General features: G+C 41.1%; 1 protein-coding gene across 2 annotated transcripts in view; it reads left to right on the top strand.

Annotated features, from left to right (window-relative positions):
- The window catches only part of MAP3K1 (mitogen-activated protein kinase kinase kinase 1), a 226,612-nt gene that overhangs the window by 94,068 nt on the left and 115,747 nt on the right, over window positions 1–16,797 (top strand). For both annotated transcript variants that reach the window (XM_029576902.1, XM_029576912.1), the window contains exons 2-3: window positions 12,740–12,890; window positions 15,761–15,967. In XM_029576902.1, coding sequence (XP_029432762.1) covers window positions 12,740–12,890; window positions 15,761–15,967 — 358 coding nt within the window. The remainder of the gene's footprint in view (window positions 1–12,739; window positions 12,891–15,760; window positions 15,968–16,797) is intronic.

Here is a 16,797-nt window from a genome sequence, read left to right as displayed (position 1 = left end):
ACTATATCCTTTTTTTTTTTTTTCTTTTTTAAGTTGTAGATTCACTCTTTCCTGGACATCTTTGATGCCAAGCTCCTCCAGCACCTGGGGAATCAATGGACCTAGTTCCTCTCTGCAAAACAGCTGAACCACACTCGGGTTATCTCCTTCCGCAACTGGAACTGCCTCCAGTTCCTGAGCATCCAGTTTCAGCATGGGATCCCCCAAGGCCCCCAATGGATCTCGGTCCAAGTTCTGTGTCAGATATTCTTGGGCACTCACAGGGTCCTTGTCCGGTGCCACCGTGACCCCCTTAGAACTGGTCAGAATCATCCAGTCTATCCAATGAATCACCCTCCTTTGGGGCTCACCCGAGACCCAGCATCCACAGGATTCCTCCTGACTTCACAAGCCCTCTAGCCTTCTTGGCCATCCTGGACTTCCTAGGCAAAAGCCTCTTTGCCCCTAACTCCTTCCGGGCTAAATAAGCCTTAGGAAGGAGAAGCACAAAGCCCGTGAAAAGGCCTCTGGGCCCGAGGAAGAAGAGTCCTGATGAACTCCTTCTCCACTCCCCCCCCCCCCCCCCCCCACCCATCCTCTGCCAGCAGCAGAGTCCTTTCCCACAGGAAAAAGCATGGGAGGGGAATCCCAGGGCTCAGAAATGGAAGCCTGCACTTCTGCATGTGCTTCCAAAATAGCCACCGGCTCCTCTGCCCCCCCCCCCCCCCCCCTCAGGAACCAATCCAGCCACCTTCCCTCTCTCACTGCTCCCTGGGAGGCGAGACTGCCTCAGGCCACAGCTGCGGCATATTCTAGAGCATATCCTCCTCGTTTGATATCCAGTACCATTTGTCCAATGTGATCTTGACCCACCACTGATAGGGGGCAGACTATCCCTCTTCTATCTTCCTGTCCTGTGGATGGGTCAGCCTAACTTCATTGGGAAGTTTGGGTCTAACCTGAGCCCGAACCTGCACCTCGTTTTGTTTGTCAGTTTCCGAAAGGGCTGAGACCTTCCCGAGGGCCAAGATGACTGAAATGGGTGAGTTTCTGTAGGGCCAGAAGCATTCCTTCACCGCTGGGTCCAGAGGCTACAAGGCCTCCAAGGCCCGACTTCCTTTAAAACTTGCTTCTGGGGCGTCCCAGGTCAATCAACCCCTGGATGGCTTCCAGCATTGGGAAATAGCAAGAGGCTTTCCGTAGAGACACCAGGATGGGGTTCTTCTTTGGCTCCGACATAGGGTCCATGCCCAGCTGAGTTACTGGAAACTATGCTAGCACCTTGGTCCCCAACGTACTTAGTTCAAGCCTCACAATGAGAACTGCAGAGACCATCATTTTACAGGACTCTGTTGTACCCTTGTGTGCAGGCTTGGAGGTGGTTGAGGAAAGGATGGGGCTTAAAGGGTTATAAGTCTTTGTTATTGGTGTTACTGGGTAATTATGAGTTTTCCCCAGGAGTGGAATATGCCTCTACCTTACAGGATTGGGCTAATTTGGGAATTAAATACATATAACTGTATGAGAAAAATAAGTCAGATGTCCTGCCATTTGCTATGCTACATCACATTTTTTTAAACTTTTCCTAGGCAGTTTTTTGCATACCTACAAGCTTGCACTATCTGGGTTCTGTTAAATGGGAAACCAATTCTTTCCAATTGGAAGTTTATTTTGCCAATGAACTTCAGGATATATCTCATGCATAATTCTATTGCTAACTGGCATAAATTTTACAAAAACTTGCAGGATCATCAGCTTGCATCCCTTGCTGTCTACTGCACCTCTGCATTGGAGGAGGACATTTCTAAGGAATGTATGTCCAGTTGCTTTAGAATGCTACGTTGTATTGCCCCGAATGCTATCTTGAGAGAAACTAAATTTAAACTGTTACACCACACATTTATCGATGACATTAGAAGACATCAAATGGGGTTGGCTTCAACTATGATGTACATTAAATGTGGAGAGGAAGCTGGATCCTTAATTCATCGATTTTTGCATTGCAAAAAACTAGATGTGTTTTGGGATGCAGTATTAACATCTATTCGATGATGCATTGGTATAACAGTACCAAAAAATGGCACAATGCTTTTGCTGGTATGATTGCCAACAGATGCAAAGAAGGAGACATTCATACAGCTAGCTATACAGGTAGCATGCAAATGCATTTTGGCAGTTTGGGCAGAAGACAGTGCCTATGATTGACTCTTGGCTCCAGAGAATAGTCCTGGTAATGCAAATGGAATGGAGGGACTCAAAATCGGGTAGAAGCAGTCTGGATGAGTTATACTGGGCAGCATGGGAGTCATTTTTCATTCATTTGCCTACTGACATTGAGTGGTCTGTTGAATACAGGGTATGTTACAAAGTGGAAGAGTGTCTCAAGGTTCTTTGCAAGGAGTGGGATAACCTGATAATGGGCTTGAAAGAATCTGTTATTAGTTCAAGGGAGGTTTCTTCTGACTCTCATGTATGGTTATAGGGGCAGGACCTGCTTGGCTTGGCTGGAGTTAGTTGTTTCTGTTCCATCAATATATCTCTGATTGTGGAAAAATGGGGTTGGGTTGGTTGGGGATATGTGGGAAGAAGAAAATGGAAAAGGAGGAGGTTGTGGATTCCCTGCACACATTGGGATAGAGGTGTTCATGAGTTTTTCAGAGAATAAGGGGCAAAATGTTGCTAATTTATAGGTCCTTTTGTTTTTCTGTGGTTGCTGCTTTATATATCTCTTGTTTTGTCATGGAGAATATCCTCTTTTGTGTATATTTCAGTATTGTGTTTGGGCTTTTCGAGATACACAAATGCCTCTTCTCAAAAAAAAATTATTTTGCAAAAAAAAAAAAAAAAGGTAGATTTAGGGAAATCCACTGCTTGCCCCTGAGATAAGCAGCATGGAATCTATTGAACGGGAATCCTACCAGGTACTTGCGACCTGGATTGGCCACTGTTGGAAATAGGATGCTGGGCTTGTTGGACCTTTGGTGTGACCTAGCATGGCAAACCTTATGTTCTTATGACCCCTGCAGTACCACTGAGAAAGCATGACCATGGCTTTGACATATCTCTCAGAACCTTCCCTTCCCCTCAGCCATTGCTCTCTAAAAATTTCAAATGTCATCTGTCTCTTAAGCCTCCCTCTCCACTTCTGCCTATTCCCCCTCCTCCCACCCTATATCCTCCTCTACTTCCATCAGTCTGATCTGCTCCCTCCTCCCTTTAGGTTTCCACACTAAGCCCTACCTACTCTCAAAGCCATGCAGACTATTCGCATTTCTCAGTCTTGTGAATGGGATTCTGGAGGGTTGAATAAAATAACGGGAAAAAAAAACAGATTTCCTAACTGCACAGCACCAATAACTTTCACCTCCTTCCTCTACTCCCCAGTATAAAAATATGCGGTTTTTATCAGTATGAGCTCCAGGGTTGGAGACTGGGATAGCTGTATTTCCATTTTCATATTATGTGAAGGAAATAGCATGCCAATTCAATTGAGTTGTTGCAGAAAGCTAACATTTCATTTTGAGATTGACTGACTGAATGCCTAAGTGGTTGGAATATGTGCTTTTCTAATCTAGCAGCCTTTGGTATAACTTTGGTTCATCTGCCAGAAGTGTAAGCATTTGTGTGTAGTAACTCATATGGGGTTTTTCTTTTGTAGGTGTTGTCTTTTTGAGTTCAAGAAGACTTTGTCCTCCTGTGCTCTGAATATGGTGCAAGTAAAATACTAAACCCCTGGAATATTTCTGAAGCTTTTCTGCATTGTATATAATACAGTGACATCACTTTGTTCATTGTATGGCCAGAATCATCTCTCAAATCTCTAAGGTTAAAAAATGTTCTGTCCTCTGATTTCTTCAGACTATTAAAGTTCCCCCTTTTTTTGTCTTAGTGTACAGGTTGGTTAAGAGCCCAGCATGAGAGATACAATACATATAGATACAAGAATTTTGTCGTTTTCCTAGCTCCTAATATATATTTGTTTCTGCTACCAAGTTCTCATTCTCTGCTTGTGGGTTCCTTCTTATTTAGCTTGTTTGCTTGTGTTCCTCTTCCATTCACACATTTCCTGTTCTTAGTGTTTTCACAGCTCTGTTAGTTGATTTGATTAATTAGGGGCCCTTTTATCAAAATGTGATCACTAACTAGTGCGTATAGGCCTGGATTTATCAAAATGCAATAAGTATCGCACGTGATAGCAAAAGGGGTGTGGTTTATGCTAATATACAGTTTATCGCAATTTGCGCTAATTACCTATGCGAAGAGCTAAGGTAGCGCAAATTGCGATAACCTTTTCAGCCTTTGCAATAATGCCAGACCTGATGTATTTCCTGCATTCAACCACTGGGGGATCATTGTTGAGAGAGACTGAGACTGACTAACCATAATGTCTTCTCCCTAGATAGGTATTTGTATCCCTATGGTAGGCCCACCTAGTAACTCGAGGTGAGGTTTAGGTATTAGTGTAGGGGGTTAGGGGCCACTTTGACATTCAACGTGAGACATACGAATAGAACAGTGGTCTCCTGTGAAGATTTGATGGCCTACGGAGTGAGGAAACTCACCCAAAGATGAGATTTGGCCAATGTTCTCTCTCAACCTAGCTTGATGGACTCTCTACCTGGCCATCAAATCTTCACAGGAGACCACTGTTCTGTTCGTATGTCTCACGTTGAATGTCAAAGTGGCCCCTAACCCCCTACACTAATATCTAAACCTCACCTTGAGTGGAATAGAAATACCTATCTAGGGGAGAAGACATGCCTAGTCTCTCTCACTCTCTAGCCCCTCATGGCTGGTGCTCCGGGAGCTTCAAATCTACTAAAACAGGTTTTTCAGGAATCATCGTGATATGCGTTAAAACCTATCGCACGGCTTAACGCTAATGAAAAAGGTGTAGTTAAAATTGATGTTAAGTCTGTGCGATAGCACTTCACAGACTGGCTAACCCAGCCCACTCCCCACTCCTCCTCTTTTTCACATTTGCATCGCACCATATGATATGGTGCTATCGCATGCGTTAACGGGCTTTTCGCATGTGATAAGCCCTTAACGCATGCGAAAATGCCTTAGCGCATTTTGATAAATGAGGGAGATAGTAAACTTGCCCCAATAATCTCAAGAGGGCTTATTTACTAAGAGTGTGTGTGAGCGCATTATTGCATTTGGTAAGAACACATAAGAACATGCCATACTGGGTCAGACCAAGGGTCCATCAAGAAAATAGACCCTTTAATTTGTTAGCTTTCTCTCATGGTTTACTTTTAATATTGAACTGTAGCTCTTAGTTATATTACTTTTTCTGAAGAATATTACATAAAGTGGCAACTATTATCACAAAGAGAACAGCACCAGAACAGACTTTCTAAACGCTTGAACATCCTTGAGGCCTCTTGTTATAGACTAAGGCTTTCATAAGAAGGTCACAGTGACCAGGGACAGTTTGGAGCCAGGCAAGTTATTTATTTTTACTGAAGGCTCAGCCTTCAGCATTTAGTTTGTTCAGGCTGTTACTTCTCAGTTTTTTTAAAATAAATTTCAGTTATAATTTAACCCTTGCAGTCCTTTAGGATTATGTCTATAGGCTACCAGAGTATGTACTGTTAAGAACTCTCAAAATCTCCACTACACAAGTGGCTATAAATTATACCATCCAGAACAAAAATGAACAAAAAAGATGTACAAAGCAACTTTTATCAAACGGTTATCAAAATGTAATACCTAGTTAATCAAAATGAGCAAATACCGCAATATAAGACACACAGACAAACGCAACCATAAACACGCATGCTGCAGCAAAATGGAAAAATTAAAAAAATTGCAAAAAAAAAGTCTTTAACAGCCAAATTTCCCATCTCTTTATTAGAACAGGCTAAATAGCCCTGTTCTAACTGACTTTACTAACAGACTTCTTCTAAAAATGTTCAGTCCAATTCTCCTCACAAAACAGGAGAATATAGTGAGTTGCTGAATGTTATGTCTCATCTTTCAAATGTAAGAAATCTGACGAGTACCAGAAATATAATTGCCTAACAAAGGGAACCTTGGTAGGCCTGTATATTTAAACACTCCAGCCTTCAGAAAGTATCATCTCTATCCAGCAACTTGGTGGTTTTCTTTTACCTGATTTTAATACTGCTGCAAATGGGTTTCCCAGGGCGTTTGAATAGATGGAAGTACCAATTTTATTGAGTTCTACTTACCCTCTCATCCAAATTGTAGCTTGTATTCCTCCATTATATAGAAATTCAAGGAACTTAATAATAATATCCCTTCTCTCTGGTGATCTAAATGAACCTCCCTTGAGTACTGTGCTGTGAATTAAATAAAATGTGCTGCAGCTTATCTCTTTCAACTAATGTAAAAAGTCTGCTGTGGTAGTACAATGTACACTACCTGCCTGTTAGTAAAGCCTGTCTGTCTAGTTCAAGGAGAACAGAAAGTAATCTCAGCTGGCTGGCTGGCTCTTGCTTTTCCCACCTGCATTAAGAAAACAAAAGTGCTTTGTAGCAAACAAGAGTAGATTGGGATTACTGTCACATGAGAGGGGGAAGATAGTTGCTTATACAGAACAAGTACAGATGGTCAAAGCCTTCAGTGTTCTGGTATATTCATGAAACCAAGGCCAAAAGCCACTGAAAGATGTTTTGATATTTGTTTAGAATCTAAAGCATGAGAATAAATGAAATATTGTAGTATACTTTATTCTGTTAGTGCTATGCTAGTGTTTGTTGCCTAATATACAATCTAATACTACATTTAAAATTGTGCACTCTTGGGTAGTGCAGTCCGCTACTCCTAACACTTAGAACCTGTGCATTACTGCTGTTTAAGACCAGAAGCATTTTTCAAGCTGCAGTGGTCACTGGTTAAGTGACCCTGTTCCCACTCTCTCTCTTCAGGATTGGTCCTTCTTTATCCACTCTTTTCTTAGTCTTGGGTAAGGAAGGACCACAACGTTAGCATCTTCTGTGGAGCTACTGCTGCTTGAATATAGTGTACAAGTGCTGTGCATTTTCCAGTTTAGATACTGAAATGGAGAATTGGCAGCGAGTGTCGCCTGGAACCTGGCCATGCCTGGAGGTGCCTTAGATACCTTCATGTCCAGCCCCCCCCCCCCCCCCCCCCCAATTCACTGATTTAGGCCTGTGCACAGCATGGCGAGCTCCAGCACTATTTGGGTAAAGATGTGGGGTGTGTTAGTTTTTGAATCAATTAAAAATAAAAGGCCCTTAGGTTCTTTTGCAAAGTGCGTCTTCTAGAGGTTTACACTGTCTTAGACTTTCCCCTGTCATGGGGGGGAGCGGAAACTAGTGGTATGCTAGATCATATGGTTTGCTTTTTGAAGTGGTATACCTAGGGATTTGTTCCCCATGTCTCTCAAGTGAGCCTTGAGGGATGCAGTGGAGAAGAGCATGGAGATTTCTTGATGAAGATTTATGAGATAAGTGTGTGTCTGCTTCATCTCGATGTGCATACAATAATTTGTTTTTCATGGGTCCTGAATAAGTCATCTCAGATACTGTCCAGGAGATCCTGGACATGCTGGATAGGGAGCAGAGTAGCCGATGTCCTTTAATGTTCTGCTGTGACGACAGCAGCCAAGATCATGATAGATGAGGTCTATAACTGATTCTCCTTGTTTTTCAAAGCAGTGGAGTGTAGAATGTCAAACAAGAGAGGACTTCAGCTATAAGATTGCTTTGCAGATACACTCTTGAGGAACTACTTGCGTGGGATTTCTTTTGAGGACTCTTAACGTGTTTGGATCTCAGCTGGACAAATCGATTAAGGATATAACTAAGGCAAAAGGGCTCTACTATCACAAAATAAGTCCAGACCCCCATTTAAATCTCTAACAGGGGTTGCAGTAGTAGACAATTTTATTTCTCCTCCAAGAGAATTTCTGTACAAGCAAAACAGGCTCTTCTCAGAAAGCAGTCCTTGAAGTTGGCCAGGCCCTTCAGGCAGAGGAGGTCAGTGGGCAGATTCTGACTCTTGGAACACTTTTCCCAAGTAAGTAGGGATAAGGAAGATTGCTTCTTTCTCCTCTGTAAAAAGGTAGTTTTAAATTTGGGGTATTTCATCCAGTGCTGGACCCAAAGAAGCTGAACATATGTCAGTCTTGTATTTTAGGATGGAAACTCTGCCTTGATTGTCTGATAAATCAAACATTTTCTGTACTTTCTACATCTATAGGATATCTATATCTGTATCCTATTGGCCTTGTGTTAGCTGATGTTATTCCATTTTGCTTTGGATAAGCAACTTTCATAAGACAGCATATTGCCATTCGGCCTTGCCTTAATCTGTAAAATGTTCACCAAAGTGCTGATAATACTGATCTCAGGTAGCAGGTCTCCTTTGTTTGATCGTATTAGGATAACATCCTTGTCAAGAGCAGTACATATCTGGAATGCTATGAGGGCTGTAAAAATGTGGTCTTGTTTCAAGAACATACTGACTTATCAATTGAAGCACACGTTTTCTGGACCAGTCAGGATCTCTCTCATTTAGGGTCAGGATCTGTCAGAATTTAGAGGACAAAGCCTTAGTTATGGTATAAATCCTAGACTTCAGCAGATTGGAAGTGGTGCTTGAAGGACTTTGAGAATGATGGACTTGTAGATTCAGCCATGAAGATGGGTCCTTTAGTTGGATTTCATCTAGAATCCTGCAGTGGTAGTCGATGGACAGTTGGCCTGATTCCAGATTAGATTTTCCATTCTGTTTGACCCAGCACTGGAGAAAAAAATATCATGCCTGTGTAATTTTTCTCCATGGGAATTGCTTGCTTGAATGCTAAAGAAATATAAGATTTTGGGTTGCCTTTTTTTTGCCAAAAAGGCTTTGATTTCCAGAGCCTAATTGCTGCATTCTAGGCCTCTGGCTATGAGGCTGCCTGAAAACTGAAAGGAAAATTCCAGAGGTTGCTCTTTCAGTGCTATCAGGACTCTTAAAGGCTTTGAGTAACTAAAGCCTGTTCTCTTATCTGGAGAAATATTGCTCCGTGTTGTAAGGATTGGCATGTTGAGACATCCAGAGCCATCGTCGGTCAGGCTTTTATGTTTCTTTCAGGCTCTGAACACAGATATGAAGGAGAGGATATGCAGGGTTTGTTTGGCAGTTATTGCTAATAGCAGTTTGAGGATACCCCTTGGCCTGTCATTCAGACACGATCTTTTTGTTTTTTTTCCATCTGCAAAGGTCCATCATATTGTTACTGCAGCCTTCTTGGACTTTGAATATTGTCTTGCATGGAGGCTCCATTTGGACCTCTGTATTCAGTCTCCTTTTTTATTTTCTAACCATTAAACTAGCCTCTTTTGGTTGCAGTTTGCTCAGCCAGGAAAGTTAATGAATTGCAAGCTCTTTTAAGTTTGTTTTTTTTTTCCCCTGCAGTTATTCCCAGACATAGTTTCATTAAGAACAGTTCCAAGTTTCGGTCCTAAGACTAATTCAGTGTTTCACATTAACCAGGGGATTGTTTTGGCTACTTTATGGGCCTATTCCTGGGAATTGTAAAGAGGATATTAAGAGAGCATTGAACTATTTAGGATTCGACAGACAAAGCATGTTTTTAGGAGCTGGTAAAAAAAAAAAAAAATTACCTGCATCTCACTCATTTCCAGATGAGTTTGTTTCTTGCATCACCAAGTCCCACAAAGTAGCTCCAACTTTCCTCAATGCGTGCTCCACTAGAGTTTTCTGTGCTGTTTATTTAGAAAAGCAGAATATAAAAATCCAAAATAAAATAAATAAATAGGCAGAACCCAGGTTTCTGTGGAAGAGGAGTTTCATTCATAAATTCAGGTACCAGGACAGACTAGTAATTCTTCTGCAGTGTTTATGAATATTTTGAAAAAAAACCAACCTGTGCAAAAACCAGCCCTGCAGCACACTGCTAATAATGCCCCTCTCCTTGGTGTGATCTAGGTTTACCATTACTCTATTTCACCTACTACTCAACCAGTTTCTAACCCAGTCAGTCACTTTAGATGCCATAACAAGGGTGCTCAATTTATTTATAAGTCACCTATATGGAACTGTATCAAAGGCCTTACTGAAATCAAAGTACACTACATCTAATTCTCTCCCTCGATCCAACTCTCTGATCACCCAATCAAAGAAATTGACCAGATTCATCTGGTAAAAACTGTGCTGCCTTAAGATTGTATAATCCTTTGGATTCCAGAAATTGAACTATTCTCTGTTTTAGCAGTGATTCCATTAATGTGCTCACCATAGAGGTCAGACTAACTGGCTTGTGCTCCTATTCACAAAGGGGAAATAAGGAGGAGGTTGGGATTTACGTCTGCCTATCTCCAGTTCTTGGGAACTACTCTTGACTCTAAAGAAGCATTGAAAAGGTCAGCCAATGGTGCTGCCAGAACTTCTCTTAGTTCCTTAATACCCTTGGATGAATCCCATCTGGCACTATCACTTTATTTACTTATTTATTGAAACTCATTGCTGGAAAATGCATCCTATTTTGTTCCACACACAATTTTTGTAAGGCCAATAAAATTGGGGGGGGGGGGGGGGGAGCATGTGTTCAATAAGATGCCCCAGTCTACAAAGATTCCAGGTTTTTGGGAAGGCCACAGAGATGGTGCACACAGAGAGAGGGAAGACTATGGGTACATAGTGGCCTCTGCTGGAAAATGGCAGTACTGCAGGTTCTCGGGACCGAGGTTCCTCTGCAGCCATTGGGCTGAAAATAGTTTGTAGAGAGGGTCTTAAAGATTGTTTGATAAGGGTAAAAAACAAAAAAAGAAAATCCACACTCCTATTCATTTTTTCAAGGGTTAATGTTATCTTTTTTTTCTTTTGTGAGACTAGTTTTGTATTCTAAATTGATCTTTTAACACTACCTGCAATTATATATGTCATTTTATCATATAAGCTGGTAACAAAATTAGCATCTCTTTTATAGGGACCCATGTACTAAGCAGCACAAAATTGCATGCACTATTTAGGTTGCTGTGTATACTGTTTTGCTGCAGATTTTTTTCACAAATGTTTAGTATAGCTAATCAAGGTATAGTTAAAAATGTTTGTGAAATTGCACCTGTGAAGAAATTTTTTCACACGTAACTTTACTGTGCTCTCACAGTTAATAAACTGCTTTGCATACTTTTGCATCACAGCAACTTACTATTAATTTAAATACAATTCAATATAAAACTGTGCACAAAAAATAGCTATTTGCATGAAGCGGCCTTTGTGCAAATTTTGCATTTAGTACCTCTGCCTCAGAGAGTAACTCCCAGTGTCTTGCAATCAGATAAGCACCAAAGTTGCATTTGTCTGTGATACTTAGATGATAATGGCACCCTTTATCTTAAAGGCTCCTTGCAACTTGAGTCAAGATTATTTTAAAACCTTTAAAACCCACAGATCCAAAGTACTTGCTTCCTATTAGGAACATCACTAGATCAACATGACTAATGTTCACAATCAGCACGAAATAATGATTTTTCATTTTTCAGGGCGCTCTCTGAAGTTTTTATTATAATAATAGAGATGGTTCGGCAAGGTTGGGCGATTGGTGTTGGATTAAGTATGGGAGTTTGTATGCTCATTGGGGCGGATTCCCGATGACGACCGGCCCGGGGATTTGCTGGCCCAGGAGATACCACGTGGTCTGCCGAGCGCGGCTCTGTCACAGCCGCGCTCGGCAGACCACGTGACTAGAGTGACCAGCCCACCGGAGGATGCCCGATCCCCCGATAGGGGAAACCGCCCCCAATTCTCATGTACCCGGGATGGGAAGAAGACCAAACCTGACTTGGTTAAGGAGTCAAGCTCTGAGCCTGGCAGCTGGCATAGTTCTTTGCGATGCGGACAGGAATAACTCGTTCGACTGGATGGACCAAGTTGGTCTTTTTCTGGCATCCTCTGCTATGTATGATATTACTATTATTATTTTTTCACAGTGAGCCTGTTAATGAGCAAGGTAGAAAAAAACGTCTGGGCTGCTTGCACTGTGTGATAACAGCTTTTATTGCATAGGAATTGGGTCTGTCAAGTGATTTAAAGATCCTGCAGTTTAGAGTTTCTCAAAAACACTTGCAATGTTTTTTTTTTATTATAGATATTGTAACTGCAGAATCTCAGATGGTTGATTTATAGTTTCAGTTTAAGATGCTGGGCTACTTGTTTAATCATTTAGCTTGCAGAAAACTCAACCTAGTTACTGTCTTTCTGCTGTGCCTTTAATTCAGTTTAAGCTTCAAAAGAAATTCTTGACTGCTTTAACTTTTCATCTCATCACCTTAAAGTTGTTTTGTTTTAGCAAATGAGATTTGAAAGTCTTTTTGTGGAATACTTGTATTGACGCATTTGAGTTGTGGATTGATGCTGTTCCATTGTTTGAAGAATGGCTTCTTAAGACTAGGGCCGGTTCTGCCAGTCATGTTAATGATTTTAAATAAATCCCAAACAACTTTTTTGAGCTCTTTAATGTAAGCCATGGGCTTTACTGTGTAGGGTTTTTTTTTTTTTTTATTTGTGATGCTAAATACATAAATAAAGTCAAATGGATATGCCTCATAGCAGTTGCACTCTAAATAGCAAATGTCTACAAGCATTGCATACGTGCCTTGCTCATGACAGTTGGAATGAATGTTTAGTGCAAGGGACTGCAAAGAAATCTTTTTTTTTTTTTTTTAAGAAACTCTACGCCATAGCATAACACTCTTCATTGCAGTAAAAACTTTTAGAGTCAAATGTATAACTGATCTTTTTTTCTTTACTGCAGTCGTGACATGGAGAATAAGGAAACCCTCCGGGGGTTGCAGAAAATGGACGACCGCCCAGAAGAGCGCATGATCCGGGAGAAACTCAAGGCAACGTGCATGCCAGCCTGGAAGCACGAATGGCTGGAGAGGAGGAGCAGGAGAGGCCCCGTGGTGAGTGGTGCTGGGCCATGCGTGTCTCAGACCATGATGTTTGGGATTGCACTGTTATCCCCAACTGAACTCCTAGGTAGCTCTGCATACCTCTGCTGGCTCTGAATGAGTCACAGGGCTTATGTCTTCAGCATTTTATAGTTGTTATGTTAATCGAATAATTCCATTTGGTTGCAAACCTTTTTAAAGTGTATTTATCCTGAAAGATCAAGGTTTTAAAAATGCTGGAATGGCAAACAGTTACAGTATGTTGGCTTGATTACAGTAACAATGCTGCCCTCTGACGTCCGAATGGAGTTCAGCACTGTAAGCTGATGTGGCAGCAGTGTATTCAGCATCCGAGTTTCAGTTCGTTCAGTTAGTTGTAAAGCAGCCTTTATGATTTCGTAGTTCTGCTTTGATGCATGATCAGTGAGGGTCTCTTGATTTTGATGTTCGTGCTTCCCGAGGTCACTCTGAAGCTTCAGATGTGGTATTTAGGTACGACCAGAGGAACACTGCTGTGGTTTGCTTTGGACCATAGTGTTGCTAGAAGCAAGATGTTTGGTAATCTTTTGTAAAATTCAATATATATATATTTTTTTGTTTCACGAGCACAATGAAAACTAGAAAGAAATGCAGGAATATTTTAAAACAAAATTCATTATAAAGTTCTGGTGTCTATAATGCCCTTTGACCTTTTTATTATGTATAAAGATTAAAAAAAAAAAAAAAGGTCTGTGAAGAGCAGATCCAAGTTTTGGTTGCTGGTGATCATTCACAAATTGTATTCAGGTGAGATGTTTCTTTAAAAAAAAAAAATCCTGGGTTGGTGTAAGCCAAGAAGAAGTCTTCATTCGTTAGGGACAGGTTTGTTACAAGTTCTAAACTCAGTGCTATAGGTGTGAACAGACCGGGTCCAGGGCTTTCTCTTTTGTTGCACCAACTATATGGAACTTGTTGCCAGAGCAGTTGAGAGAGAAGAAAGATAGCAAGGAGTTTAGGTGTCAGATGAAGGCAATACTGTTTTTAAAGAAGCCTTTGATAACTATTTTTAATTACTCATTTTTTTGTTTATGATATGTTGAATTTTATTCTGTTTTGTATTTTTATGTAAGTAATGTTGTAATCTGCTTTGAAAAATATATTTTTGGATTTCGCCGAATATAAGATTATAAATAAATAGCACACCAGCCACACCTAACAAAAACAAACCAAATGGGAGCCAGACTAGATGGGAAATCGTAGAGACAAGCTTGTCTGTATGACTTCCTACCTTAAGATTTTTTAGGCAAATATCGCTGAATATTTCAAAAATTAATTTTAGTCCTAAACCTTCAAGGTCACCACAGTAGAAGATCACTTTTACTCCCATGTCACTAAAGTTAGTCTGTATATTTGTTGAAATAAATGTGAACAATAAAGTTATTGCCAATGCTTTTTTTAATTGGCTAACAATATATTTCTGATGAGCTTTCAACATAAGAATATAAGATATGCCATACTGGGGTCAGACCAGATCTATCAAGTCCTGTACCCTGTCTCCAACAGTGGCCAATTCAAGTCACAAGTACCTGGAAAATACCCCAAAATTAAATAGATCCCATGCTAGAAATGCCGGTAACAAGCAGTGGCTATTCCCTATTGATTAATAGCAGTTTATGGACTTCTCCTCCAGAAACTTATCCAAACCTTTTTTTAAACCCAGCTACACCCTGCCTCAACCACATTCTCTGGCAATGAATTCCACAGCTTAATTGTGTGTTGAGTGAGAGAATTTCCTCATATTTGTTTTAAATGTGCTACTTGCTAACTTCATGGAGTGCCCCCCTGATCCTTTTATTGTCTGAGAGAGTAAATAACCGATTCACATTTACCCGTTCAAGTCCTTTCATGACTTTGGAGACCTCTATCATATCTCTCCTCAGCCGTCACTTCTCCAAGCTGAACAGCCCTAACCTTTTTAGTCTTTTCTCATAGAGGAGCCATTTAAGAGCTATGCTTCCTTCGTCAGGTCAAAGTAACATAAGCAGATCAATGGCTGCCCCTGTCCTGTTTCTGTTGCTTTGACCTGATGAAGGGTGGTCAAAAGCTCATGAGAAATGTGCTAAGTTAGTCTAATAATAAAAAAGTATCGCCTACAACTTTATTCACACTTATTTCTCTGCATCCAATTTAGCTAAAATTGAGTGACTTGAAAGCACTACTGTTTTGAAGTGTAGCTTCCTGATAATCACCCATCTTCTCTCTTCAAAAGTACAAGAAAGCAAATGAGGTCCAGTTTATTTATAGATAAGTTTTGTGGTGGCGCCCCTGTGTAACCTCCAGGGCAGAGTTAACCCTGCAGCCTTATAAGGCAATTTTATTTTATTTTGTTTAAGATTCTCCTTATATTAGCTGCATGTCCTGCCATAATATTTGGGATGTATAGAAGTATAAATAGTTTGCGATGCACAGATTAAGTGCATCATTAAGAAAAAAAAACCCCAAAGCTTTTCAATCCATTCATAATCCTAATAGAATAGTACACTATTCTAGGATGTTCTGTCCAAGGGATATCATGTTTTTGTGTAACTGATAGTACAGGCATGAATGAGGACCCAAAGGATGATAACATGTTTGACAGGTTCTGGAAGCAACTGTTTTCTTACCTCTGAACATGTTCACCCAGGTGGGTTTGTCAGATATTCTCTCCCATTCATAGATGTGTGAGAATTGTGTGACATTGCCCAATTAACAGCTGCAACGCAATGCAAACTGAAATTGTCAGAAGCTCCTGCAAAGTTGAAGTCGTGCACTGTGTTTTGTAAGCTTATGTTAGGTTTCAGTGCTGTGATATTTATTAATATGTGAAGCTGTAAATCCCTTTCTGGATTTATTCCCCTCACCAGGTGGTGAAACCAATCCCAGTAAAAGCAGATTGCTCTGAAGGTAGCAAAGCCGTACCTGAATCTCACGCGGAAGGCTCAGCGAGCGGGTCTTCACCAGTCCAGAGGGGGAGACGCAGCCCTTCTCCCAGCAGCAGCTCCTCATCTGCATCCAAAACGATCAAACCGGAGTCACCAGGCGTGAGGAGAAAGAGATTGTCGCCAGTGCCTGTGAGTTTGGATTCATACTGTATATATTCTGGGATAGATGGAGGAGGGAAGTGAGCTGGTATAAGATGCCGATCCTCGTGTTGCTCAAGAGAGTCATTTAATACCCTAGAGCACTTTTTTGTTTTCCCCTCTCTCTCTTCTAGTGGCACATTTGTTAATAACATTTCCGATTTTCCACTTGGTGGCATTTTCAGTCAGCCTAGTGACCTTTGCCTTCAGGATTGTGTAAAAAAAAAAAAAAAACCCAACCTTAATCAGCCTGAGCACTAGTTGCATTATTGGAGTGGATAACTTACCAGATCTTTCCCAGGCCTGTGCTCATCCTCGCTCACTGTGCCTCCTGCTCAGCACCTCTGTGAGGCAGCATATACCACAGCTACTTTTTTCCCTTGGACTTCACATCAGTTTTCACAGGCAAAAGATGTGTGCATGTCCTCTTTGAAAATTGCCATGGGCACGAAGTTTGTGTGGCTGCTTGCATCATTTTTTTTTTTTGTGTGGGTAGAGTTCTGTCTGAAAAGTCCGTGCACAGATGTGAAATGTCACTTGTGTATGTTCTTCCCTCGGATTGCCTCCTCTCTGTGTGCAGACTTTTTTAGCCTCACGGAGGCTGGCTAGCTTTCAGACAAATGATTTACGCTGGTAAAATTCTTCCTTTTAGCCCATGGAAATTGCCCTCATGATGTCCGGCGTCTCGCCTGTAATCCCCACTGAAAATCCTTATAGTAAATCTACTGAGTAGGAAAAAAAACAAATTGTCTCCATTGTCCCTGGCTCCCCTTCTTTCAGCCCTGACCCTGCTGTCACTCTGTGCATGTTCTGTCCATTGA

This window comes from Rhinatrema bivittatum, chromosome 1, assembly GCF_901001135.1.
Source record: "Rhinatrema bivittatum chromosome 1, aRhiBiv1.1, whole genome shotgun sequence".
Classification (NCBI taxonomy): Eukaryota; Metazoa; Chordata; class Amphibia; order Gymnophiona; family Rhinatrematidae; genus Rhinatrema; species Rhinatrema bivittatum.
Note: the sequence above shows the minus strand (reverse complement) of the source record. Positions and strands in the feature narration are given on the sequence as shown.